The 26,768-nt window shown below is 46.5% G+C and overlaps 1 protein-coding gene and 1 non-coding gene across 2 annotated transcripts in view; both read right to left on the reverse strand.

Annotated features, from left to right (window-relative positions):
• Positions 1–1,341: 1,341 nt before the first annotated feature.
• LOC123826472 lies at positions 1,342–1,465 on the reverse strand. The gene has a single exon (XR_006787052.1). It is a non-coding gene; the product is annotated as a small nucleolar RNA SNORA28 (small nucleolar RNA).
• Positions 1,466–5,985: 4,520 nt separating this feature from the next.
• Positions 5,986–26,768, reverse strand: part of RNF152 (ring finger protein 152) — a 60,601-nt gene continuing 39,818 nt past the window's right edge. Inside the window, exon 3 of the mRNA XM_045849760.1 lies at positions 5,986–14,017. Within this exon, the coding sequence (XP_045705716.1) occupies positions 13,248–13,883 (636 nt within the window). The 5' untranslated portion in view covers positions 13,884–14,017 and the 3' untranslated portion in view covers positions 5,986–13,247. The remainder of the gene's footprint in view (positions 14,018–26,768) is intronic.

The following is a 26,768-nucleotide window of genomic DNA, read 5'->3' on the forward strand; positions in this document are numbered from 1 at the left end:
GACAGCTCAGGCACTCACTCATTCAGCAGATCTTTACAGAGCGTCAGTCACTCCACTGGGGGCTGGGGGTGCGAAGGTGAGTGGGGAGCATGGATAGGTCCCAGCCTCGCAGGGAGATCTCAGGCGGGACCGACAGGATCTCATCTGTCAGCGGTGTCTCCTTTGCAGTCTCTTGTAGGAAGTCTTCCCCCACGTAACGGCGCATTTCACTACTCGCTCCGCTTCTCTTCCAAATTTACACAGGCAGTCTACCCTTTTTCTTCGGAGCAAAACCCATCTGCCAGAATTGCATAAACTGAAGTCCTTCTGAAATTAACAGTGGTTCCCATAAAAATAAAACCCACCAAATATCTTCCTTGGAAAAGGCTCAGAGAGCTGGTGGAAACTTCAGGGGGCACAAACATTTTATTTTGGAATGAATGTTACCCTTCCCGATGGTGTGAGGATGGAGCATTTAACCTGGGATAAAATCGAGACCACTTCTTCGTTGCCCGCAATGAAGCTAGGAAGGAGATATGCTTCATCCTCCATGGTGACAACCGGGAAATGGAAGTTACTAGGGAACTTAACGGTACCGTGGGTACTTGTGTTTAAAACACACAACAATGGATGGAAATTCACAGCAGCACAGATTGTTCATATATTGCCTATATACTGGGTATATTTGAAAGTAAATATTACAAGCCCTGGGTGGTGTAGCTCAATGGATTGAGCGCGGGCTGCGAACCAAAGTGTCGCAGGTTTGATTCCCAGTCAGGGTACATGCCTGGGTTGCGGGCCAGGTCCCCAGCAACCGCACATTGATGTTTCTCTCTCTCTCTTTCTCCCTCCCTTCCCTCTTTTAAAATAAATAAATAAAATCTTTAAAAAAAATGTAAATTTTACAACTATTGATTTCATTCCTGAAATTTACATTTCTACTGATGCTCTATAGAATGGAAATATAATTTATTTTTCGGCGTCTTGCACATGTTCATAAATTCCTTTGTTTGCCCAACCCCCCAGCAGCAGTCCTCCAAGTACCGCTCACTGGGGGGCCCACAGGTCTTCCTCATGGATTCCACCCTCCCCCATCCAAAACTTCTTTTTAAATGCCTGAGTGAGATTAACTCATTAATAGTTGCCTATATATGTTCTGCTAAATTTGGTATCTTGAGACTAACGTGAATGTGTTTTAGAGTTTAGAGAATTCCGGCATGGCTCCGATTCAGTATTTTACTAACATCGCAAGACTCCTACTGCGCATGTGCGTATGCAACAGTCGAACTCCCATGATTTGGGGGAGGGATCCGGATTTATTACCAGTACTGCCTTGCATGATGACGGTTTCTTTATTTTCACGCTGTCTGAGTCTATAGAACAGCTTGTCTCGTGGAGGAGAGAGCATCGGACTGGGCTAAACTCTGTTGCTAGAGCAAGCTCAAATTGTGTGACAGTTTTGATCATCTGCCACAGAATGTTGCTTGCAATGATGTTTTTAATTGCTGCTCTTCTTGCTTCTTAATAGCAAATTATTGTTAGTTTTTCTCGTCATTATCAATTTAGTTTGTTGTGGGTTGTTTTTAACCCCACACTATGTACTAATGAATATTTATGATTTTTTAGGCTATAATTTTCCAAAACTATTCTGGCACGTATGAGCTATGCTCAAGTATGAATCATCTGCATCCTTATTACTAAAGCAGATGTACACATATATTCCCCTATAATTTGCTAATGTGAGAACATTTTTCTAGTAATGTGTGTGGTGCATGGAATTTTAGCATGCAAATTACTTAAAATCTACCAATAAGGTAAGTCTCACACAAGTATTAAATTTACATTTGCATCACATTGTTTTAAAATACAGAAGCAAACATATGAGCTAATGGTTTAATCATATTACATACATTATATACACTAATGTATTTTTTTTGGCCAGATTTTGATTTTCTGGGATAAGTAAAAATTGTGAATTATGACTCAAGGTCAATATTCCCCAATGTGTGATAGGTGTTCTGCAAATAACGCCTTCTTAGATAAGTTGGGAGAAAGGGCTATGTACTGTGTTCCCCTTTCAGAGATTTGCAAAGACCTCTAAGCGCATTGTGGGAGTTGGCTTTATGTGTCAACTGGGATAGGCCACAGCACCCAGACGCTTGGTCAAACACTAGTCTAGATGTTGCTGGGAAGGCATGTTTCAGAGAGATTAACACTGACATCAGCAGACTTTGAGTTAACTAGATTGTTCTCCATAACATGTGAGGGCCTGGTCCATCGGCCGGAGGTCCTAAGAGAGAAGGCTGACCCATGGGAGGAGGGGAGTCTGCCTGCAGACTACCTTTCCACTCAAGCTGCAACATCAGCTCTTCTCCGGGCCCACAGCCTCACGGCTCACTTTGAAGGTTTTGTGTTTACCGGCCTCTGTGATGACATGAGCCAGTTCCTTAAAAGAAATCTCTTCATTGATGATAGACAGACATACAGAGACATAAAACACAGATCCATAGATACATAATATGTGCTACATATGTATATGTGATAAAAATGTGTAGATATACACACACATACACATCCTATTGGTTCTGTTTCTCTAAAGCTAAGACATATATTAAAGCTCTGAAAAGTTCTGCCATTGAAAACACTACCTGAACTGAGTTTGTTACCACAAAACATTTTTCATATAACCCCTGCTAATATCTCAACATATAGCTTGGAAGATGCTTTTCTCCAGGCTTTCGCTTGGACAGAGGGGCTGAGCTGTGCCCTACGTCAGCAATGTCGGACTCTGAGTGCACCCGATTCAGACACTACCAGCACAAGTGCTGGAACAAAGGATTCCACGTGTCCTGTTCTCTGCACATGGCGTAGGCAGAGGAAAATAGCCCCAGTTATGCAAGCACAATGAGCTGAGATGCCCATTGTGGAGCGGGTCTCACATGGAATGATGTCTGATGAAAATACGTTCCAGGGAAATAGCCCCCATACCGTGCCTTTGTAAAGCGCCCCTTTGTAGATATTCTCGGGGACTGGAGAGTCACACTGAAAATGTCATCCACTGCTGGGTAGCACAGCACAAGGCAATGCAGGAATGGCAGGGAGCCGAACAAGAAAGGGCATCTCTCACTCCTAAAAAGGCTTCCTTTGTCTCCCATTGTTCCTTCTCGAATGTGTTCCTTCACATGGTCCTCACTGGTCCCAATTTATCCTTCAGATCTAATCCTGGCAGCCACTTCTGCCAGAAAGCCTTTCTTTTCTGACCTTCTCTGCAACCTGGACTCAGCAGGTCAACCCATGCCTTCCCTGTACATGCATTCAAACACCAGGTAACTCTCGGCACTAGGCGTAAACATTGTTTAGTTAGTAAGGCCTGTCTCTCCTACAAGACTGTGAGGCCCACAAGAACAGGGATGTTTCCAGCTTGCTTGTGTCTGCAGCCGGGCGATCAGTAGGAACTGAGTGAAGGATGAAGTGATTAGAGCGATTAAAGGGGAAGTTCCCCCTCCCCAATTTTCCTCATGATTCTATGTAAATTATTCTTTGTAGCCAAACCTGAGTACTTTTCTCTACTGTGATTTCTCTCTGAAGATCTTCACTCTTCAACCTTAAAAAAATCTATGCCAAGTGTCCATGAAATATTCACATATGTGTGTGTGTATATACATACAAGGTCTGTCTCGTAAAAATCCAACCATTATCAACATAACGAGAATGGTTTCTGTGACATCGATGTAACCTGGCAGCCAAGGAGAGTAGGCTGGAATGAGCATGCGTGAACAGTGACTGCTTCACTGTACTAGTCAGTGGCGGTGGTAGACACTGTTGAGTGAGCATGTGTACTGTGTGGCTGTCACATTCAAAATGATGGAGCAAGTAGAACAACGGATCTGCATCAAATTTTGCATGAAGCTTGAGCATTCCTATGGAAACTATTGGGATGATTCAGAAGGCCACAGCTATGGGAAACTGGTGACTGGCAGCTTCATCACAACAATGCACCTGCTCATGCATCACCTCTCATGCAGAGTTTTTTGGTAAAACATCAAATCACCCAGGTGACTCAGCCCCCCTACAGCCCAGATTTGGTGCCCTGTGGCTTCTGCCTTTTCCCAAAACTAAAATCACCTTTGAAAGGGAAGAGATTTCAGACTATCAATGAGATTCAGGAAAATACGATGGGGCAACTAATGGTGACTGAAGAACTGTGTGAGGTCCCAAGGTGTCTACTTTGAAAAGGACTGAGGCATCGTTGTCCTATGTTCAATGTTTCTTGGATCTTGGTATCTTCTTCAATAAACGTCTCTATTTTTCATATTACATGGCTAGATGCATGATCTGGACAGACCTCGATCATACATGTACACATGCACACACATATGCAGATGTACATCTATACACTTGTTCACTTGCAAATGATAATAGAATCATTTATGAAGCACAAGTGTGTGAAGCAAGATGGGGAATGCAGAGTGCAGTAGGTACGTGAAAGGGAGAGACAGACTCCAATGATAGCTGTATTGTTTTGGGGGCTCCAGTAAAATCATGCAAAAGGTTTCAAACCTCTAAAAAGAAAAGCAGAGGCTCAGTCTAATTCTAGCACCATCTCCCCCGACTCCCTGCCCACTGCAGCTGCCATTTACACAACCCGAGGGTGCTCCATCCGTGTGTACACTGAAAATGGGTCTCTCTTCCACGAATTATCACTGGAAACAAAAGCACTAAGAAAAACAATGCATTGGCAGACACACAGGCTTTCACTTCAGGAAATCTGGCCGAGGATTTGGAGGGGCGGGTATGTCTGTAAAAAGCAACAGTCAGGGTGGGACCCAGGGGTCACCGGGCCTGGCTCCACTCCCTCTCTGTGCACCCTCCCCACCGCAGACTCTCGCTACTCACCCGCAGCCCTCCTTTGCAGGGAGGGGCCCTAACGGCAAATGTCCTGGAGCTGGCACAGGCTCACCTCCCCTTCCTGCCTGACCCCTAGGCAGAAAACTGTTGCCACTCAAACACTGTCGTCTGAAGGAGTCGCCCCAGTGGTTTACCCAGGATGAGACACACAGGCAGGGTTCTCTCGTGACCCCCTCCTTGGCCCTGGTCCCCACTAAGGCCACAGAGAAGTTGCCTCTAACCCAGCCCTGGCGCGGGAGACCCAAGGTGTGAAGAAGCTAAGGCATCTCTGGCTGATAGGAAAACTCGGCAAGAGCAAGCAGCTCCCTAACAATGAGCCTCCCTCCCCGACCCCAACCCGTCCCACCCTGCCACACTCCTTGGGACCAGGGAAATCCATCCCAGAAGTCCTAAAACATGCTAAATGCCATTTTCACACTTTCAAGAATCTGGGCTCCCATTACAAAGCTTCATTTTTGGCACAAGAAATGGGTATTGAATCACAATAACCTCTCACTTAAAAGAAAAATTTCCCAGAGAGCCAGACTGTGCTTACCCTAGCATCCATGCATATTAGATCATCAATAACCTCTTAATTAGGATGAGGCCACCTGCTACACTGAATTGCAATTCCTTGACATGATCCAGAGTTACTGAAAGACAGGATGCTTTGATCAAAAACAGTTCTCCGAAACCCCCTCCGCCCCATTGACGAGAACATTTATTGCAGGATACCTCTCCAGACTCGGGGCTGAGGCGGGTCACAGCGCCTCTCACTGCAAATGCTAGAAGCTGTCCTCCTCTCAGCACTCATGAGATGGTCCGCCTGGGGCCGGACACGCACGGCGTCATTTCTAAGCAGTGGGAGATAAACCAGAAGCCACAAAAACCCCACCTGTAAAAACATGCCTGGGCTTATTACAAATGTGTTCTTCAGCTCCCCTGAGGAGCCACCTGAAGGTCACCTCCACTTAAAATCCTCGGTTTGGGAGCCCCTTCTTGCATAAAGCTTAGTCTATTCAAATCCTAAAAGTAGCTAATGATGAAATTTCCAGCCTTCAAATCTCTGTGGAGTGGGGGGGGTGGGCGGGGGGAGGAGAAGAAAAACCAACGCATGAGTCTATTTGAAATCGTTTTATGAATTTTAATCATAGCAAATGTGTTTTAACAGTAGTCATAAAATCAACATTACCACATATACAAAGGACAAGACACCAGTTTGGCATACAAAAATACCATATATTAAAATTGAGTTCATCGGAAAAACTCAGGACTTACTAAGACACCATCTACAACAGAGAGAGCAAGCAAGAATGCTTTTAAGACATTCAGATTTATACACAGCAGCTCGATACCCACCCCCCCCCCCCTTTATGAAGTCAGTATTTGGCAACATTTAGACAGTGTTTTCTACACAGCCCAGCAGCTCATTTATCTGTAGGGCGATTCAACCCTTTCAAAGAAAAGCTCCTAAAATAAATAATCCACATAATTGTAAATGAAACCTGTCACAGACTTGAGTGAGTGGCCTCTGAGCGGCATTCATCTCGCCGTCTGACTGCAGTATTGGTTATGAAGAGGGCCCGGCAGCCCGCTGGTGCGGCCGTGAGGGCAGGGACCCCGGGCGGCAGCTGCGTGGCTGAGGTTGGAGTTCAAAACCACCCCGAGCTGAAACCAGCCTCCCCGCCTGCCACTGTCAAGGGGCCAAACAGGAACGAGTGGTGGAAGGAAAACAGAATAAATGACAACCACCAGGACAGAAACCTAAATGTTCTCAAATGCGTCTTCCCCAAGGTATTAGCCCAGTCATGTCAGGACACGTCCTGGGTGCAGGTATTGTGGTCCACGGCCAAGAGGATGCGAGCGGAGTTCTTCCAGGACTCAGCGCCAACTCGGGAGCAGGCTCTGAAATTGCCCGGCGTGGCCGACCACCTGCGGGGCCCCTTGGGCCCTCTCATCCGCTCAGCGCATCCCCTGTGTCTTCAACGGAAACATCATGGGCTGAATCTGGTGGGCCACGCTGACGTGACAAATTGCTCTTGGCCATTCTTTCCAATTGTCATGCTTCAGCTGGTTTCTGCCATGACTGACCTCCAGCTCTTGCCCCGTTTGCTTTGGAGCTATAATCCCATCCCAGACTTCCTTCCCTTTATGCCTGTCTCTCCTCACTCTCTGGGCAGTTCCGTCCATCTTTTGCAATAGGTCCAAGGCCAAGTGTCCACCAGTGCCACACAGGGTCCGCTCAATGGGTGGGTCGTACCTCAGCCAGGAAAACCCGTACAGGAATTGTCTGAAGCGAGGGTAAGATAGCAGCTCATCCATCCTGCCACTGTTTGAACAGAGATGACATAAACATCACCTTGGTCCCTCGGAGGGGCAGTGGCCTCATCCATTTCCTTCCTCTTGCAGCCCAGTGCCTTCACCACTATCAATCATACCCAACCTTCCACTCCTGGATTCTCAAAAAGCCAATGTCAAACTAAAAACTGAGCGTCCCTTTGGAAAACTCTCGTTAGAACAACCCAGCGACTCACACTCCAGGGAGACCTCAGAAGACTTGCATGTGGGCCACTAGCCCTACGGCCAAGATGATGAGTTTAGGGCAGTATCTAGAACAGGTAGAGCTAGAGAAAACACCTTCAGAAAAAAACAAGGAAAATCCATTACAGACTTCAAGAGCCCTCAGCACTTTGCCACAAATAATTACTGATTGTCCCTAAAAGGATTCATAATATGAATAGTATCAAAAACCTCAGATTAGAATAAGAAAGTCTAGCTGACGAGATGAGTGTTTTCAAGCACCACTACACCATAAGTGAGATGCAGAGAGTGGGGTACCCCAGGCAGTAAATCCTGAAAGAAAAAAAAAGAAAAAAAAAAGACCACTGGCTCAACTGTGCAAGGAAACTTGTACAGAAAAACCAGAGCCACATTCTAAGACTTCGGGAAACATGGTGCTCTACCCAGGACCACTGGAGCAGGGCCAAACAGGAAGCTATTTAGAAGACAGAAATGAAACACCCCACCTGCTTAAGTTCTTCAACCATCAACGATGTTCCAAGAAAATGTATGCAGAACCCACCTCTTGATACATTTGAGATGTCTCAAGAATTTAGTTACAGACACACTCACAAAGGTGGGCAGCTTGATGTGCTGGATGCAGCCAATAGAATTTGTTAAAGTATGAACACCAAAATTTGACATTATGCAACTCACCAATTGAAAAACATGACCAATAATATCTTTACTTGATTTAACTCATTACTGTGAAATCATAGACCTACATCTATATCTCTACGTCTATATGTGAATCAATTGTCAGAAAAAAAAAATCAATGGCTTGAATATCCACTTATTTTTCGTCAGAGCAACGGATTGATGGCTAGTCTTACGTGCAAACGAAATGCTGATGGGTTAGCAGCATCCTTTTTCTGAAAGAACACAGAAATTCAAATCTTTTGCACATCACTCCTCTCAGGCCAGTAACTTTGGATCTCTAACTTCCTTGTAGTCTAAAGAAAAACTCTTATTTTGGCCAAAAAAAAAATTTTTTTTGTAATTTTTAAAAACAAGCTTAAAAAGAACAGTCAACGCCCACTGATGAGTTCTGGGGATGGGGGAATCAACTCAATCCTGCGAAATGGGAGCAAATGCACTTGGTTTATGTTATATTCGAGAACAATGAAAAGCACACTAACCAGTTTTGACACAGCGTGAGGTTTTCGAATCAAGCTATGGGAACTCATTAACATGCAAATCTAGACCGGAACAAATGCTACACTGTCAGGAAGAGCCTGATCTTTCTATGAACATGTATCTCACATTGAATTTTCTGCTTCCATTTACCCACTTAAAAAGCCATTTTGGTAACTTCCACGGGCAATGTTTTTTTAATGTTAAAAAAAAAAGTGTCTGGGCCTGCCTTCAAATCTTCAATTCTTTTAGTGATAGTGAAAATTAAAAAAAAAAAAACAAAAAAACCAACGAGACTAAAAACAAAACAGTACCTATGGTAGAGTCTGGCGAACGGAGAGTAACGCCCACACACGCCACGCCACAGACGAGGACATGCCGGCAGACTCCCGGGGCGAACGGAGACGCTCCCCACGAGCGGTGTAAAACATGCGTGCTCTCCGCCGCCCCACACCTTACTAATGCAGCAGTGAGGTCCGGGTAAGGTGTGGGCAGCGAAGAGAGATTTCATCAGGCTTTTTTTTTTTTTTCTGTAACATTTACTTTTTGGCCACAAAACCCTAAACACATTTTCACAGTTACAGGTCATGCATAACTTGCAAGTCAAGTGGTCTACTGGCTAACTACTAGTTGGGGGCAACGGATTCACATGCAGCTAGTCGCCAGAAAAGGGGCTTCAACAGCACTCCTTAAGCTTCACTGAGCATTCTGATCGTGCCTTGACCCAAAGTATCTAAGGGATAACCCCAAAGGGCAACCAATGAATCTTACTGTGGTACTTGAGATCATACACTTTTTAATCCCAGAAAGGTTTTGTTTTTTCTTTTCTTTTCTTTTTTGTTTAGCCAACTGCATGTAACTACTAAATCGCAAGCTGTCTTCTTAGCCTTACTCTGTTCCTCCTAATACTTTGATGCTAGACACCATTGCACAACCATCCAGAACTGTGCTGGCCAATATATTGGCCGCTAACTATGAGTGACTATATTTAAATAACTTAAAATTAAATAATAAAACATAAAATCCTGCTACTCAGGCAAACTAACCTCATTTCAACTGCCGGATATGGGACCACATAGGTTACATCATATTTCCATTATCACAGAAAGTTCCACTGAGCCGTGCCCACCTGGAGAGTCCCAAGGGCTGCACCCCCGTGGGTCTGACTTTCAGGGGACCCACTCTCCAGCTGTGCAGAAGAGTAAACTTAACTATATATTTAAAGAATATACTTGAGAGCTTTCTGATCACCCAGTATGATGGCAACTGATAACGGATTTGCTTTCTATCACAACTTATGCCTCAGGTTGCTATACAGAAATTTTCCAAAGACAATGCTTTTTGATAGCCTGCTTGGCTCTACTAAACATAGTAAGCATTCTCTGGCTTATGTCAAGATCATTGATAAAAGCAAAAATTCATGCTTCTTATAGTGTGCTATTTACACAACACTCATTGTCCTTTACAAACAAGGCTGGGGATGGGGAGGGGGGGATACAATGGTTTGCAATTAAAAATTTCAAATCACATGGGTTTTCTTTCAAAGTCTATACTCACCCCCAAATCAACCCTCCTTTGATTTCCCAGAGAGGTAGATGCTAACTAAAAAATGAATATATAAATCTACATAAGAAAAACTTTAAAGCAAGAGTCGAGTCCATGAAGGGTGTTCATCCACCTTGGAAAAGTTCGTCTGCAGCCCCCCAGAGCAGGCGCCAGGCTTGGGAGGAAGAGGAAGCTGCGGCGCAAAGTTCCCCTCTGCCTCTGCTGCAGAATTCCAAGCCGCCGCGCGTGGCTCCGCAACTCTGTGGGCCTCGGTGGGTCCGTCCTCAAAACAAAGGCCCCAGAGGTTGCTTTTACCTCTTACTTTCTGTGCTTTCCATTGTGATTTTTTTTTTTCACTGATGTGCAACTGTAAATTCCAGCCGATTGCGTCACTGGACTTTGGTCACATGGGGTAGATGAGTTGTGAGTGTCGTGGGTGACTGCCAGGAGAGGCCAGAGCAATGGGATGCCAAGTCCAGTAAACATCAAGTCTACAAAAATTCTATCAGGCGGACCGAGACATCACACACACACACACACACACACACAGAGTGCACACCCTGACGAACAGGTGCACAAGTAACTGTGGGCAGAATTCACTCAAACACTATTTCTTATGTCAGTGACACTCGCACAGAAAATTCTGATTTGGTTGTTATTGTTACTCTAGGTTGTAAAGCCAAGAATCTACCATAGAGCTGACTGATTTTCTGCTGCTTAACTGCAGCTCTAGCATCGGATTGCTTTGAAGGAGAAGTTACATGAATGTTTTTACTCAGTATTTTTACACTAAGAAACACAGGGCACTGGACTGTCATACATGTTAGTGTCTGTATGTAACCTACTTAACACGGAGAAGGCTTATCAAATACTACACTACACAGCTGGTCATTTCCTACTGTACATACATATACGCAGATATCATTTACACAATGAATTGCAACACGGCATGGCTGAAAATTGCAAGGGTAAAGTCCATTTGAAAAGTAGTGTTCTTAATGCAACGATTCTGTGTTTTGTTGTTTTTTTTCCCCCCAGAGGAAGGGAAATGAGGTCAGACATGCATTACAGCAGCCTGGCTGAGTTTGAGAAATGGACACTAACCCAACAGTATATTGTGTTACATAATAGAGGGTAGTATTCAGCTAATATGATACCTAAATTATTAATACAAAATAAATCCTAGCTTTGTTGTATAATGTCCAATAGCTTACGTAGTAAAATGGCATTTTAACCTAATTTCTAGCTTGAGCTTTCAAATACATTTCCTAAAGGCCTGCAGGAAAAAAAAATGTGAAAGATTTGAAAAACCCGAGTTCATATTTTTATATTGAATTCCCACACCAATGAACAGCATTAGCTTTGGATTCTAGTCATTCTACTGTCATTTTATCTCACACAATTTCCATCAGTTTAATGTGCATATTTTGTGCTGCTTGAAGGTAACAGTTAGCGTGTAAGTAAATTAAATTGTCTCTATCATACAGGGTTATTTCTAAGCCTTGCTTTTTGGAACTAGTTACTGCTTATCTTTCCCTCCCCCAGCTGCATGGATTAAATGAAACATAAACATACATATTTGTGAGGAGTCTTTGTCACATAGCACTTGCTCCAGGAATCCCATGAAAGAAATGAGAAAAGAACCGTAACGCTCACAGCTATTTCTGCATGCACACACTTCCAGGCATGGCAATTTATCACTTAACTCTAGCAGACCTTTCTTCGTGAGCACCCAAAGACCATTCATTACACAGTGAAGCATATTTGAGAATTTAGGGGGAAGGAACTGGTCCGTTTACATTGAGAATGGGAGTTGTTGGTTTACCTTGCCCCTTTTCCCAATAAAAACACATGTCAAAATACAAGAGACAGTCTTACTTCTACGACAAGAGGAAACGGGGATTCTGAATGGTTTAGCATGGTGATTCAGATTGGTGAGAGAATGGGACTCTCTCACGGGACAATAATACCTTCCAAAAAAAATACCCACAGGCTGCCTGCTGGACTGCCGGCCCAGCTCTGTCACCAGGTAACGACATTCACAGCCACTTCAATACCCCAGGCTGGGGGAAAAGGCAAGGAAGGCTCTGTTCCTCTCCATGTGTGCCTCACCGAACACGGGGCTCGACTGCACCGCAGAAGAGGGGCAAGGGTGGGAAGGGACAAGTGCGTGACACCTCACTGGTGGGTCCCGGTGCCCAGGAGGTGACCATTTCAGAGCCTGGACTCGCTGGCACCCACTACGTCTCCCTACTGGGATTCTCCTGACGAGATCCAGAACCTGAGGCAAATCAAATCACACACACACACACACACACACACACACACACAGATGCACAATATTTACACTTAAAATTCTGGTCTTGTGAGATGGCTTGAGAAAAATTGGCAAAGAGTTTTCCTGTGGGACGAGGCATGTCTCCTCCTCACTCAGGTCGCTGCCCCCGGGTGGGCTTCCTCCGTGTAACAGACACGTGCTGGGCTCTCGTCGCGCGGGAAGGAAAACGAAGGCGCGTGACAAAACACAACGGTTTGGAAACACTTGTTCAACTATTTCCTTCAAAAAAAAATGATGGTCCGCTGAACTTATCGTGATCGGGGTGCCATTCAAAAGGTATAAAAGGCCTTGGCAACTGAATGAAGACTGGGTTTCACTGTAAAAAAAAAAAAAAAAAGGAAGAACGGTGCTGGGAGTCATCACTGAACTTGTCCGTGGGTTCGTGGGGTTGATTCTACCCTCCAGCATCTGTACAGAGCATCTTCGGTTTAATCTACCACGCTTAGAGACGATCCCACCGTGTGCGCCCGCACAGAGTCATGTCCAAGTGGAATATGTTTATCTGGCCACGTGATTTTGGAAAATCATAAGTTGCAGTCCATTTAATAAGTGACTATGAGGATGCATGCAATCGTCTTCGAAGCTGCTGCCATCAATGCTCAGAGTGGCCTGCCTGGCCTCCCGCTGAGGTCTCGCATTCTGTCCTCTGCGTTTGTCTTGGGTGAAACAAGTGGCAGCCTGGAGGCCAACCTTCGGCACCAAACGATCAGCGTCGCCCCCATCTTCTCCCCTGGGTCCAATCACCAACACCTGCTCAAGCCCTGGTAGGCACGCACCCGCGCGAGAGAGGTCCCGGCTGCCCTCTTCAGCCACAGGATATCACAGTGAAGCGCTTTGAAATGCAAGACATGTTGTGGAGCACGATGCCCAGAAGGAAGACCAGGACGCAGGCCACCAAGATCACAGTGCACACCCCAGACCAGGTGGAGCTTTTCGCCGCGCCACGCCTGTCTGGCTCCTCCTCCACCGCAGGTGGCGCCGCCTCCGCTGCCTCCTCTTGGGGCGGCGCGCCCTGCAGAGGCTGCTGCTCCGGCGGGACGGTCACCACGGTAACAGACTTCTGCTGGTTCCCGGGCAGCAGGCGGCAGCCCGAGTCTCCCGGCAGCGGCGCTCGCTCCTTGGAGACGGGCAGGGGCAGCATGTAGCACCCATTGCTGGGAAGTTTGATGAAGACCGGTGTGTGCTCAGAGGCATGCGGGATGGCGATGACGGCAAGGACCTCCGGGTCGTCGGGGAGCTGCGACACGGAGAAGCCTGCAGGCAGCTTGGTGATGCCCCGGCACCACGGGCACCTCACATCCTTCTGGCTGGTCCTCATCTGCTGAAGGCACACGGAGCAGCAGGTGTGTTTGCAATCCAGCAACTTGGGCCTGCGCCGGGGGCTGTAGTAGTTGAAACAGATCTGACATTCCAGCAAAGAATCTTGGGAGAGTGTCTCCATGGTGAACTGGGGGCAGGGAAGGCAAGGCCAAGAGGAAGAAGCTTGTTCTCAGAGGCCACCGCTCTGGCACCTTCCTTTGTCACGAGGCGATGGGGGAGCTCACAGGCATCGAGCTCGCTCAGGTGTGTTCATTTCTGAAGGAGACAAAAATGCACACAGAGTTAATTATTTCAAACAAGCGGAGACATCGGCATATCGGATGGATTCATGCCGTTGCTCAAAAGTCTTGACAGTAGGTCAAAAACATAAAAATTCCCCACCCCGGAGACTGTAGGATTCCCGGTCTGTCCAGTGGTCAGTGCATGACTTGTCTCAGACGGCTCGTCCTGGCGAACACTTTGCCCATTTCTAAAGAACCAAATACCTCTGGGATATATGGGCACACAATGCCCTACGTTTCATAAAAGGGCCAGTCTGTTACTTGTTTTGTACATTCCAGTGGACCTGGATTATCCTTCCAATACACCGGAGAAATTCTCTGGCTTCCAATAACTTTGCAGCATTTTCTAAAAGTAGATGTCTGTCTTTCAATCTTCTCACTTTCTTTTCCTGACCCCACTTGCCCTCCTGTGGGTATTCATTGCCAAATGCAAGCACTTCACAATGTAGGTAAGTAAGTTGCCCCTTGACAAGGGTTGGGACTGTTCCTCTCTGACACGTCATCAGAATGACGCCAAGAGAGCACATGCTGGCCTCTGTTCCCTTGCCCATCAAGCCACTTGAACCAAGGTCATTCTTGTCCACTGATTTTAAGAGAGACAACAACATAACAAGACACAAAAGATAAGACAAGACCACCACGCAAACCACCAGGGACCCTGAGGCAGCAGGGGTCGCAAAGGCACACGGGATCAGGAACATTGTTCAGGCTGTTTATTGATTCCATTCCTCCTTAGGCGCGCACCAAGTAACAAGACCACCGGCAAAGACCATGAATTGATCCTAATCAGGTTTTCCAGGGAAAGGTTGTCAGAGACGACTGGCAGGCACGCAGACTTCACAGCCCCCACCCCCCTTCCCCCCAAAAAGCACAGTGTTAGCCTCCTGGCAAGGCCCAGCTGCAAGGCAACTCAGTACAACTCAGCCGGGGCTGGAGGCACTTCTTAGTGCAAAGCAGCGTTAATAAAGGCCGCCCAACTCTGTTCCCTACTGAAAGCATCCAAATTATGTGTCTCTGCATGGAGCTGTGATGACTCTGGAAAGAACCATTCAACCACTGTTGTAGAAGTAATTGCTAGTCCCAGAACCCCACCCACACCCAGAGGCAGGAGCTAAAGACGTGGAAAAGCTCTTTCACATTTTTCTTAAAAAGCCAAGCTTCTTTTCCTGACTTCCTTTGTGAAATTAAGAATGCACAAATGTGTTCAAGTCACCATTAAGAACACAGAAAAAGTATGAAGTAAAAAATAGCCACTGATAAAAATTTACAGTGACAACCAAGAGAGCAACCTATTTTGAAAATATTTTAGCTGTATTAAATTATTAAAAGTAATATATAGTACCACAAGCATTCAGAAAGTTCATATCATAATCAATTATTATCTATCCACTACTTCAACAAATATTTATTGCATAATTAAAATTCACTAAAAGTAGAATTTAAATAGTCTCACCAAAGAGAGAAAAAAAGGAATATAAATATGTGAGATGACAGATGTGTTGCCAGCTAGATGGGGGAGGGAGGATCCTTCATGACGTATGCATTCACCAAACCACCACAATGTACACTTTAAATATCTTACTTGTCAATCATGTCTCAACAGAGCCGGAAAAAATAGAAAAATAAAATACCTATCCAGTGTCTATCATGCACCAATCCAGTACTGCAGTATATGAAGAAGAATCAGACCCAAATCCTGCCCCGAAGCAATTCAAAGTTAGGTCAGAATGAATGTAATTTTTTTTCTCTTCCATTCGTTTATTCATTCCAATTTTCATCACATAGCTGCCATGTGTCAATCATCACAGTATTTGCTTTCGTTCCTTGTAGCTAAGACCTTGTCACTCCCCATAAGAAACTCCCAGGCTAGAAGGACTCAAACAGCTATCCATACAAAGTGATGCAGGCCGTACAGGAGCTAGGGGAACCAGGGGCGGCTCAGTGACAAGTCTGGATTACGGGGAAGATCTCCCCATGTAAAATCAGAGAACAGGTTCTTTCCAGGTCAGACATCAGCCCGAGCAGAGGAAAGGAAGTGAGCAATCACAGAATTATTTCTGGACACAGACTACAGGATTTTTTCTAACAAGAGTCACCTAGACAGCCCATCCCCAAGAGTATCATACTTCTAGCTCCTACAGGAAGGGTTTTGATATGGATGCCCGCAGGCCCAGCCAGGGGCAGCAGGTCCTGCAGGGAGGGGAGGGGGGAGCAAAGCCAACCACAGGTCGAGGGCCGCAGACCACCGGCTGCGGATAGCCTCCGGTGCCGGGCCAAGGCCACGCGAGGGGCCTTCTGCGGAGCACTGGGGAAACACCAGCAAGGTCAGGAGCATGAGCATGACTCATCAGGTAGCTACCTTCAGGAGAGAGCCGGAAGACCTGCTGGGACACTGTTCCCACATTAGACAAGAGCAATAAGTAGCTGAAGTAAACGGGGCAGTTAGCGAGAAGAGACGCAGACTGCTGGGGAGGTCTTACAGGAGCCGGTGGGACCTGGCAGCAGCTTCCCAGGAGCCTGTGGGAGGGAAGAAGCCAAGCGAAGTCTTGAGAGGAGGGCGCTATCTATCACTGACACACACAGGGATCGCCAAGAGAAAGACAATGAGTTCTCTGTGGCCGTATTCCGTCTGAGGTGCTCGAAGAGACAAGAAACACGTTCTTCGGAGAGATATCAGAGAGTCGAAAAGAAGCTGAAAATGTGAGGCTGATATTGCAGAGAAGAGTCAGGACCGGACCCAAGAGACCTAGGCGGCGCCCACAGAGAAGAGACATCAGCCAGAGACAGGCAAAACAGAACAGATCAGGCCCTCAGGGGAAACCCAGATTTCAGCCCCGTCTAGAGGAAAAATAGGGGCGAAGTGGGAGGAAACTCATCCATGGGTCCCGGGCAAAGAGTTCCGGGAGTGAACATTGAGGAGAGACCTCCCGGTTCAGAGACGGGGAGGTGGCTAGTACCGTTGAGTGGTGTCAGCACGTGAGATGGATGGAGCCCGGGGAAGCTGCCGGAATGTAGGAACGAGAGCCCCCAGGGAGGCGGTGCGAGGCCCAGGGGCAGCTTCGAGGGAGGACAATCCAGGAACGCTTGTTTTAATCTTCGGAAAACAGAAATCCGAGCCGAGAGGGGCAGAGGAGGCAGGCTCAGGTGACCACCCAAGACAGACGGGTGGTCAGGTGTGTGCTGCCCATGGGGGGACCACAGCCCCAGGAGCAAGCGAAGGCAGGGAGTGGAGCTTAGGAGGGGGAAAGTGTACGGCGGCTGCAGTGGGGAGTAGGGACTGGAGCGGGGAAGCCCAGCACGTGAGCAACTAGGGTGGAATTCTTCAAACTTTATATCCACGGCACTGAATTTATTTTTTCTTAACAAAAACATGGGATTTGCTGGTCAGTACTGGCAAATTCTCCCTCTTATCTGTCCTTACTGTGTAAGCCCATCAGTGCAGGTCAGGCCATGATATTACTACCCACGGGGAGACAGCAATGTGTCTGGTGTGGGAGGATCGATCTCTGAGCCACGGTGGCACAGATGACAGCACTGGGCAGGGATAGTTGGAAAAAGCACAGATTGCTGCCACTTGATAAATACAGCGACAGCCTTCCCTGGGCAATGGCCTCTGAGGACAACCCCCCGCAACACAGATGGAGTTGAGAACAAACAGTGTTTCCTGACACCAATTTATCTCTTAACCTTCCTCTTGTCCCCTGTTATTTACTTTCCTTGCTTATCAAAATGTGGGAGCTTCGGGGATGGGGGAGGGCTTTGGTCTCAAAGAATCTTGGGTCAGATCCTTGCTCTGTCACACAGGAGCAAGTCATTTAACTTCTCGGAACCTGCCTCCCCCCCTGGCCAAATGGGAAGGATGGAGTTGGGAGTTCACAGTCAAGTGAGTCCAGAGTCCGGCACTGCCAGGCAGTGAAGGACTCGGTGCCAGTCCCCTCCTTCCTCCCAACTGTTCCTACAACTCCGTGTGTGACCTGCCCGGAGGTGCTTCCCGGTCCTCTTGGAACTGCCGTCTTGAACTTGAACCGCTCGGCAGGAGTGCAAGTGTTCTCCCTGGCCCTGCCCCAGGACCTGCCGCACCATTTATTTATTTATTATTATTTTTTTTTTTTGCAACCCAACATGCAATTTTCTCCATGCATTTATGTTCCAAGGAATGTTCACTTCATTGCTGCTGAGCTCTCTTCAAATTAGATTCCACTCCTCGAATCTCCAGCTCCATCCAAGCCAGCTCTACGGCCTCACCATGCAGGCTGAGCAGGCTGGTGAGACGGCTCCATGTGCGGCCACTCAAGTCATTCTGACAGCAGCCTCTCCGATTCACACGCTGGTCTGTTCTCCCCCCAGCCAGCCTGCGCTGCGTGCCACTTTACTCTCTGGAGCATAACTAGTGATGATGATGATGATGATGATGATGAGTGAGGTAAAGAGAAGAATATTGATGAGGCTGCAGACCGACGCTAATGATGCATCACCCTTTCTCCCTTTCATTGTAAACTCAGCAAAATACGTGAGGAAACCACAGAAGGGGGAGAAATGGAAACAAGGGCCGCGGCGGTTCAGAAAGAAACCCAGAGATCCCGGCCAAACGCACAAGCGTGCACCGGCGACTGTTGGGCAGGATCGGATGCTCCGGCGCTCATTAAATTCGAAAGAACAGGTCCCGTGTTGGGGTGCGTAAGAACACGTACACACTGAAATAGCCTGGAACGATCTTAAATGTCACCCCCGTTTATGTTGAAAGAACCTCAAGTGAAGATCAAAGAGAGAAACAGGCCACCACAAGGGAGAGCATTCTCCAAATAATTACAGCTTACAGGGTAGAACTTGTGTTCAAACACATCTTCCTAAAACGGCACTGAGGTTCATGGATAATATCAGTTGTGCCGCATGCAGATAAAGGGACTGGAGTCATCGCTGAACTCCGTTCTGATGCATGCCTTGGTTTTAAAATGCTGTGAAAAACGAACTGGGGTGTGTGCACATGGGGGAGGAGTGTTTGGGGGGGGAAACTGCCCCAGACCAAAGGGTCTATTACTACTATCCTTCGGGCAATAATATCCGGCATTTGATAACATTATATATTTTCACAACAAAAATTTTCTTCTTTAAAAAAAAACAACTGTAATTTTAAGCATCTTTATAAAAGGCATGGGTCTGATACATCGCAAAGGTCTCCAACACTGAATTTTTTATAATCTCAGTTGCTTTTAGAAGTCCAGGCACGAGGAAGAAAAAGCCAATGAAATAAGTAACCCAGATAGTTTTACTCTAATCATCCTTCACTCTTATACTCTTAAGACGCTTCATACATCCTGATTTAGACTTGCGACAGCGGCATTAATTCCGGGGCCTCAGAACTGTTGCAAGAAATGATATTGATTACACCTGGCTGACCTTGACTTTGTCTCATTGGATGGTCTGCACGAGGACCTTAAATTCGATGGCTGTGTTGAGAAAACTCTCAGCCAGAGATGAAACTAGACACTCTACCACTTTTCTTCTTTTAACCGAAACAGCACAGTCTTTTTCATGTGGGCCATTTCCTCGAGTCTTCGAAAAAAATGTAAATATTTGAAATGGGATTAAACCAAATAATTACCATTCCATTTAATGTGGCATTTCAGCTGGCAAGACCGCTCAGTTAGATTGGACCTCAGCAAACACTTCAATTAGTGGCAAGAAAGGGAAAGGCCTGGCAGTGACAGATGTCGCTGGCTTTTGGTCCTCTGGTAGCAGAGAGCAATTCACTCAGGGCGCAGTTGCCGAATACATGTAGAGCCCAGTTGGTGAAGCTACTGTCTTTGTTTTGATGGAGCAGACAGTGAATACTGACAACCCTCCAATGAGAATTGCATGGGCCAGTCTCTAATATTTGCACGGTTCCCTCCTGTGAGCATCCTGTTTTGCTGCATCTGACAGTGCAAAGAATTCAGAAAATGAAAACTGTCACTTCCAAGTCTTGGCTGGCCATGGGGGGTGGGGCGGGGCAGGGGATGGGGACAGTGCTGGAGGCAGGCTGGCCCTGGCACAGCCAAGGCAGGCAGGCGTGGGACAGAGAGATCGATAGTGAAACAGGCAGAGAGCAGCAGATTGACCAGAATGCCAAGGTCAGCCGAGGGACCCGCCGCACAACTGAAGGATGGACCCTGCCCATTGGGTCTGATGGAGCTGGCCACAGCGTAGGTGCCACCCCGGTCTGCACGTGCCGACTCTGTTGCTGCCAAAACACAGCTCGCCAGGCCGCTTAACCCAAACCACGGTCTCCAGAAATGTACTTACTCAGGAGCTGTTCATTAAGCCAAGTCTGGAAAAAAGATGAATGAATTTGAGCCATCCACAGTATAGTGATGTGTGGTGGTTACAATCAAAGAATATTGGAGTGGAGATATCTTAAGGAATTAAAGATAAATTTCAGTATTGCCATGAGTAATGATACCCACTGGTGTTTATTGGCTTGTTTTACTACCAGATAATGATTACTAATAAGGATCGGGACGTGAGGATTTTAGCTCTAATTTTGCCCTTAAGTACCTGGGTTACCGTAAGCAAATCACCTGTCCATGCACCAGTGTCCTCATCTGCAAGGGCCTGGGCTGGGTGATCCCTAGCGTACCTTCTGGTAAAAATAATCTCTGACCTCAGTGATTGCCAAACACACTCCTGGGTGTCTGACAGCAGGACAAGCGTTGTCAGGCTGTGTGTCTTATGCTTGTCACACCTGATAGGCAGCGTATAAGCCTTACCTGTTCGTGATCTCGAAACGCACATATGCGTGAGACATTGGGCACCTGATAAATGGGAGGCAGCTTACACTAGAGCTCCTTCCTTATACGGTTTTGATGAGTGAGTCTAAACAGCACGAACGCCCTAACGAAAGAAAATAGCTACAACTCAGATTGTAGCAACGATCAAAAGAATAACTGTTTTATATCTAAAGAATAACCTTCCCAGACCAAGTAAGATAACCCTACTACCTAAACTTGCTACTGGGTGAAGGTGGTCCCAACACTCCCTTGAAAAGAAGCCTGCCTGGCCATCCGGCTCCCCTGAAGGCCAAGGTTAACATCAGCATTAATCAGACACACTGCTTCACCTTCATTTGCTCTGATCACCCGGTGGCAGCAAAGACAAAGTTGCGGACAGTCATAAAAGCAGGGAAGAGCTATAAAAGACTGTCAGGGGAGCCCAGGCTCCCCGGAGAGAAGGGCTGATAAAAGATGTCACCAGACAGACAGGCGGGCGGGTGGAGCAAAGGGAAAATGATCAATTACCCCAACTCAGAATTCTGAGTCGAGCTGAAGGAGCTGACAAGCCAGACACACAGTAAAGCCACAGAAATGGAAAACAAACAAAAACCCTAAGTCATCTCAATGGCTGGACACCTACTAAGGCAAAATATGTAGCGGAAGGAACACAAATCTTCACTGGGAACCTGCCGTGTGCTCAGGGCACTGGGGACGCCATGGCAGACAAAATCTGACCTTGGGGAGCCTGGAAGTGCCCCCTGAAAGAAGCACCAGAAAGGGGGAGGGCAGACAGAGCACCGGAGGGGGGGACTCCTCTTCAAGTGATCAGATTTTCAATTGATCGCTCATAGGGATTAGATCCACCACGCGGAGAAGAGTCACTTCCTGTTGGAGCCGGAAAGGGTATTTATTGGAAGCCAAGGAGCTCACAAGCTGGTCCACTGTGGATTCCACTCCAGAGACACTGGACACCAAGAAAGGACACCAAAATATCCTTCATTTGGTTAAGCATCACATCTGACCCACATGGGCACCATCCCGGGTAGCAATGCGGGCCCGGAGCCTCAAGGGATGCAGACATTTAGGATGGTCTCTGAAGCAGCTCAAGGACAGCCCAGTGCCGGGGTGCACACTGCTGGGGGGGAAGGGCTGGGGAGCTTGGCTGGGGGGCGTTAACTAAGGGCTGTGAGACACCCTGCTCCCACCCCTGCAGGCAAACTCCGTGGGGAACGGGCCCCTCTCTGCGGCCATCCCCTCCCCCGCGACCCACACGCCCTGCGCTCCGTGTGCGGGGTACAGAGGACCTCTGAAGGCCCCAAACTTCCAGTGCCAATATTTGCATGTCCATTATGCAAACCACACCCATGCAGTCCCCACGCCTATATTTCACCCCATCACAAATTCCAGCACAGACTTAAACCTTAAGGCAATTTGTTTTTAAATGTTTTCCTGTCACATTTTACCTACATCAGGGGTCCATGCTCTTTTCTGCAAAGCGGCAGGGAATAAGCATGTTAGGTTCTGCCTAGACTCTTTGTCACCAAAATATGAAAGTAGTCACAGGCAGCAGACCACGGGTCAGAGGTCAGGCAAGGCCATGTCCCAGGGGAACTGCATTTCCAAAGACAGGCCAGGGCTGAGTTTGGCCAACAGGCCACTGTTTGAGGGCCCTGGCTCTACGGGGCTTCTTGCCGGGCCTGCCCTGAGTGCCCTAAACTCCGTCTGTGGCTCCGGAGACACCGATCCTCATGTTAGCATGCTGCTCTAACGTTCGTTATCTCACCTGAATTTCCCATCAAGCCACAGGACGCAAAACATTTTCATAGTTATTCGGGGGGAGACGCTAGGGAATATCAGCTTTACAGATGCAACGTCTTCCGGAAGGACCATTTCCAGACAACAGAAGGAAGGAACAAGAGCTGAGTGAAGAGTGTTAACAACAACCTGCCCCGCACCCAGCGAGCAAGCACTATGACCATCAGTGAGAACACAGACGGGTTCCCGAATGTTCTTCACACTCGGGAGTCTGAAGCTGCGACTTCCACAGAACGAGCCCTGCCTCTCGAACTCGTGCTGACAGCCTCAGACTGAAGACTACGACCCTCCATGAGCTGGGACGCCCCCGAGGTGAGGGCCTGGCCTTTGAGTGCCACTCCTGCGCCCACCTGCAGAGCTGTGGCAGGCCGCAAAGCCGCTGACCAACTTGGGATTTATCTGGGTTCATCTCCGTTCCACACAGCAGCCAAGGGGGCCCACCTTTACCCCAGCAGACCCACTGGGCAAATCCCCCCACCACAGGGAGCATCTTCCAAGGGACTCTGAACATGCATTTTTCTGTTCCCCTCGAGATTTCTCCAAATTACCCAGAGAACATTCTATATTAAACCCTTGAGGAGAACAGCACATTAAAAACCTGGTGGGTTTTACAGACACTTCTTTAACTAAGTCTATGTGAAAGCCATTCTTAAGGATTATTCTCTCTGAGCAGAGTGTTTATTGCTGCAACCTGCCCCCCTCCCCCCACAGGCATGATTCATCGCAGCGGTGGAGCCTGCAGCTGAAGTCGCGCAGATTCCCTGAAGGTGCCGGGACTAAAATAAAGCGCCGCGGGGAGTCGGCTGTCAGTCTGCTCCTTGCTCCTGCCTGTTCCTCCCTTCCATCTGCAAACCCTCAATGAGCGCTGACGCTCCATTCAGGCACCGTAAGGAGGAGAGAAAAAATGCGAAAAGCCCCGACCTCGATATTGAACAGTGGTGTAACCTAATGCTATCTATCATCGCTCACTAATTAATCCATCTTTCCAAACCAAACAATAAATCCCAAAGGTTTCTCCTCCGGCTTTCTTCTGCTTAAGTCGACTTTGAGATAAAATTTCATGACAATAAAATGCACGTACTTTAAATATGTCGTTCAATGAGTATTGAGAGAATGTACACGGCTGTGTGACCACGATGCCACTCAGTTATGTCCATCACCCGGAAAAGGTCCCTTCCTGCCTCATCGGTCCATTCTGCCTCCCCTGCCCCTCCCCCCTCTGCTGTCCAGCTTCGAACTTGCGTGTTTAAAACCCCATCTATGGGATTTGGTTTAGGGGAAAGAGGTATTATTCTGAGTGTGCTCTCATATGACCTAGGACCGTATTTGGGGAAATAAGGGGAAGTCAGTCAACTTCATCTTCCTGTTTCCTAGAAAACATGCTAGCGTGACAAATCCTACCACAAAGGCATTCGTTCCAATATGTATTGGGTACGACGCGCTGCTCTAGGTTTGGAAGAATCTAAAGAGGAAAAGACCCTCCCCCTGCAAAGTGGGCCACACTAATAACCACAGCACAGGGTGGTCTGGGCTTAAGATAGGGGTCAGGTGGAGACGGAAGAAGGAGCACTTGTGTCTGTCTGGAGACACCAGGGAGGGTTCTTCTGGAAAGGTGAGGTCTGGGATGAGCCCAATTGTTATATCCAAGACCATCCTCGAGTATTTAAGTTGCAAGAGAAAATGAGCTGAGCCATTTAGGACACGATGCTCACATCTTATTCCCATGCAGTTCCCTCGAAGCAGAAAAACACTGTAAAAATATAATTTTTATGTCAGATAGAGGGCAATGATTCGCTTTATTAAAGAACTCTGCATGTAAATGACTTCTATAAAAAACAAGTTTTCTTGTTACATGCTGAAGCTCAAAGGTCTCATCATCCAATAAAAACAACTAACTTCCAAATTAAATGTTAATTATGTAACGTTTTAGAATATAAATGTGTACTCTAAATATAGTACTGTACAGATATATGTGTCATGACCTATAAGTATATTTATATATGTAGGCCACATAAAATCTAATTCATTTTTTTAAATTAAAAAAAAAAAAAGAAAGAAACCCAGATAAATCCTAAGTCTTAAACTGGTTTTGTTACAGAGTTATTGCAATTTTTGTTCATAACAAATATATTCAATTTGGGGGGAAGTAAAATATCTGTCATATTTTTAAACAACTAGAGTCATTTAAACATCAGAATTAATTAGTAATGCTTAACACTTAATGGTAATTTTTACCAATGCAAAAGAACCTTTTGCATTGTTAAAAGTATTTTGAATCTGAACAAGAAGGAAAGTCTATATTGTTATTTATAATATATGGATATTTAATTTTTGTATAGATATTTAATTTTGTGTTAAGTATACATGTATATACAAACTATTTACAACATAAAAATATCTCTTTATAGCACAGCATGTTTATTTGTCCCAAGCTAGTGGTTTTAGTTAAAGTAATTGGTTAAGTCTTAGTTGGTGTAAACTAGTATGCCAATTCAGTAAGGCAAAGATACTTCCCAAACTGCCACAGACTACCCCCTGTTAGAGCAAGCCTGTTTAATCTACCAATGACTTCCTGAGTTTCAGCTTTCATTTCATTTGCAAAAAATAATAATAAAAAAATAATTTAAAATCTCACTTATCTTTCTTAGAATAGTCACAAAATGTCTAAAAAGAGTTAGTTACCCAAACACCGCATTTGAATTTAAAACAATCTGATTTAACCAGCATGCATTCTGTAAGTAGAAGGTAAATTACAGCAGACTCTTTCAAGCCAGCAAATAAAATGGATAGGGTTTTAGGGACCACCCCCCAGTAGTGAGTCCATCTGTACTAGGTCTTGCCTAAATGAAGAATATGTTTTTAACCACCAAACAGAAACTTGCTATAGCTGACACTGCTGAGCTTCTGTGGGTCTATTCTCATTTTGTAAGCACCTACGACACAGGGAATCTCTATGTATCTGCTAATTCAAACTTTTTGTCGAAGCAGGAGAAATGGTAATGCATCCCAGGTCACCGTGCCAGCTCAGCTAAGGTGGTGAGCGTCCATCCACCCCGACGCTATGCTCCTCCTACAATTCACCGACATTTACCAAGACAGAAAACAGCCACTCCCTTGCCTGATGCCTGTTCCAGCACCTTCCATGGACATAGAACAATAATAGGAGTAAAACAACAAATACAGATGGAAATGAAAATAGATTTCTCACAAAGCATTAACTGATGTAGGTCACCACGGGAATCGGATCATTGGTTTATTGAGGCAGCCAGTCTCTTTCAGAAAATAATTCTCTAATGCTCTCAGTTATTGAGTCACTTAGAACAAGGTCAAATTTAACCTAGTTTAAAGGGAGAGAAGAGGTAGCGAAGCCTCAAAGAAATACAAATCTACGGTGATTTCCAGTACCCACGGCTGCACCTGTCCGTCAAGCGATTGCTTTGGTTGCCAATGAGCCTGTGCTCCTGCCTCCTGAAATATCGAGGAGACCACAGAACCCCAGTTGCACCGCAAACACAATTTCCCGAGGAAGTGATCCTGGAGCTAATGTCACTGAACACAGGGGCCTGTCACCTCATCTGCTTTTCTTTAGCTGAAGGGAAACACTCCCAGGGCCCCGAGGGCCACAGGGGCTATGCATTTTGAAAATGCCATCCATCCCAGAAACTGGATTATATAATAAGCAGATAAAGACAGGAACACCGGGACAACAATTTGAGGAGATTGATTTTCCTTCCTGCCCATCAGTCCAGAATGGGGCAATACGTCATCCAGGTGACCCTGTTCAATTACGGCTCCTTCCATAATCGGATTGCCATTTGCATTTAAAAAACTCAATTTTATTACAAGATAAAACATCAGATACACTGGGAACACGGACTGCTTTTAGTGTGATTAGCAAACCGCTATGGCAAAACTGCTCTATTCCACGAGCCAGCACGTCCCCATTCAGGCAATCCACCACCCAGCGGCACCCGGTGACTTGAGCACCTACTACGCACCAGGCGTTGGAGCAAATAATGTGGCCTCTGGTGACCTGTCCAGTGGTTCTGCCATGCCCTGGCTGGAGTCCCACACCCCAGCCACCTGAGCCACTGGAGTGTCTCTAAAAGCAGCACAACGCGCCTCTCGCCTGTAGGCCTTTGCATGCAGATCACTCTCTCC

This window comes from Phyllostomus hastatus, unplaced genomic scaffold (genome assembly GCF_019186645.2).
Source record: "Phyllostomus hastatus isolate PE091 unplaced genomic scaffold, TTU_PhHast_1.1 phas_contig_80, whole genome shotgun sequence".
NCBI lineage: Eukaryota > Metazoa > Chordata > Mammalia > Chiroptera > Phyllostomidae > Phyllostomus > Phyllostomus hastatus.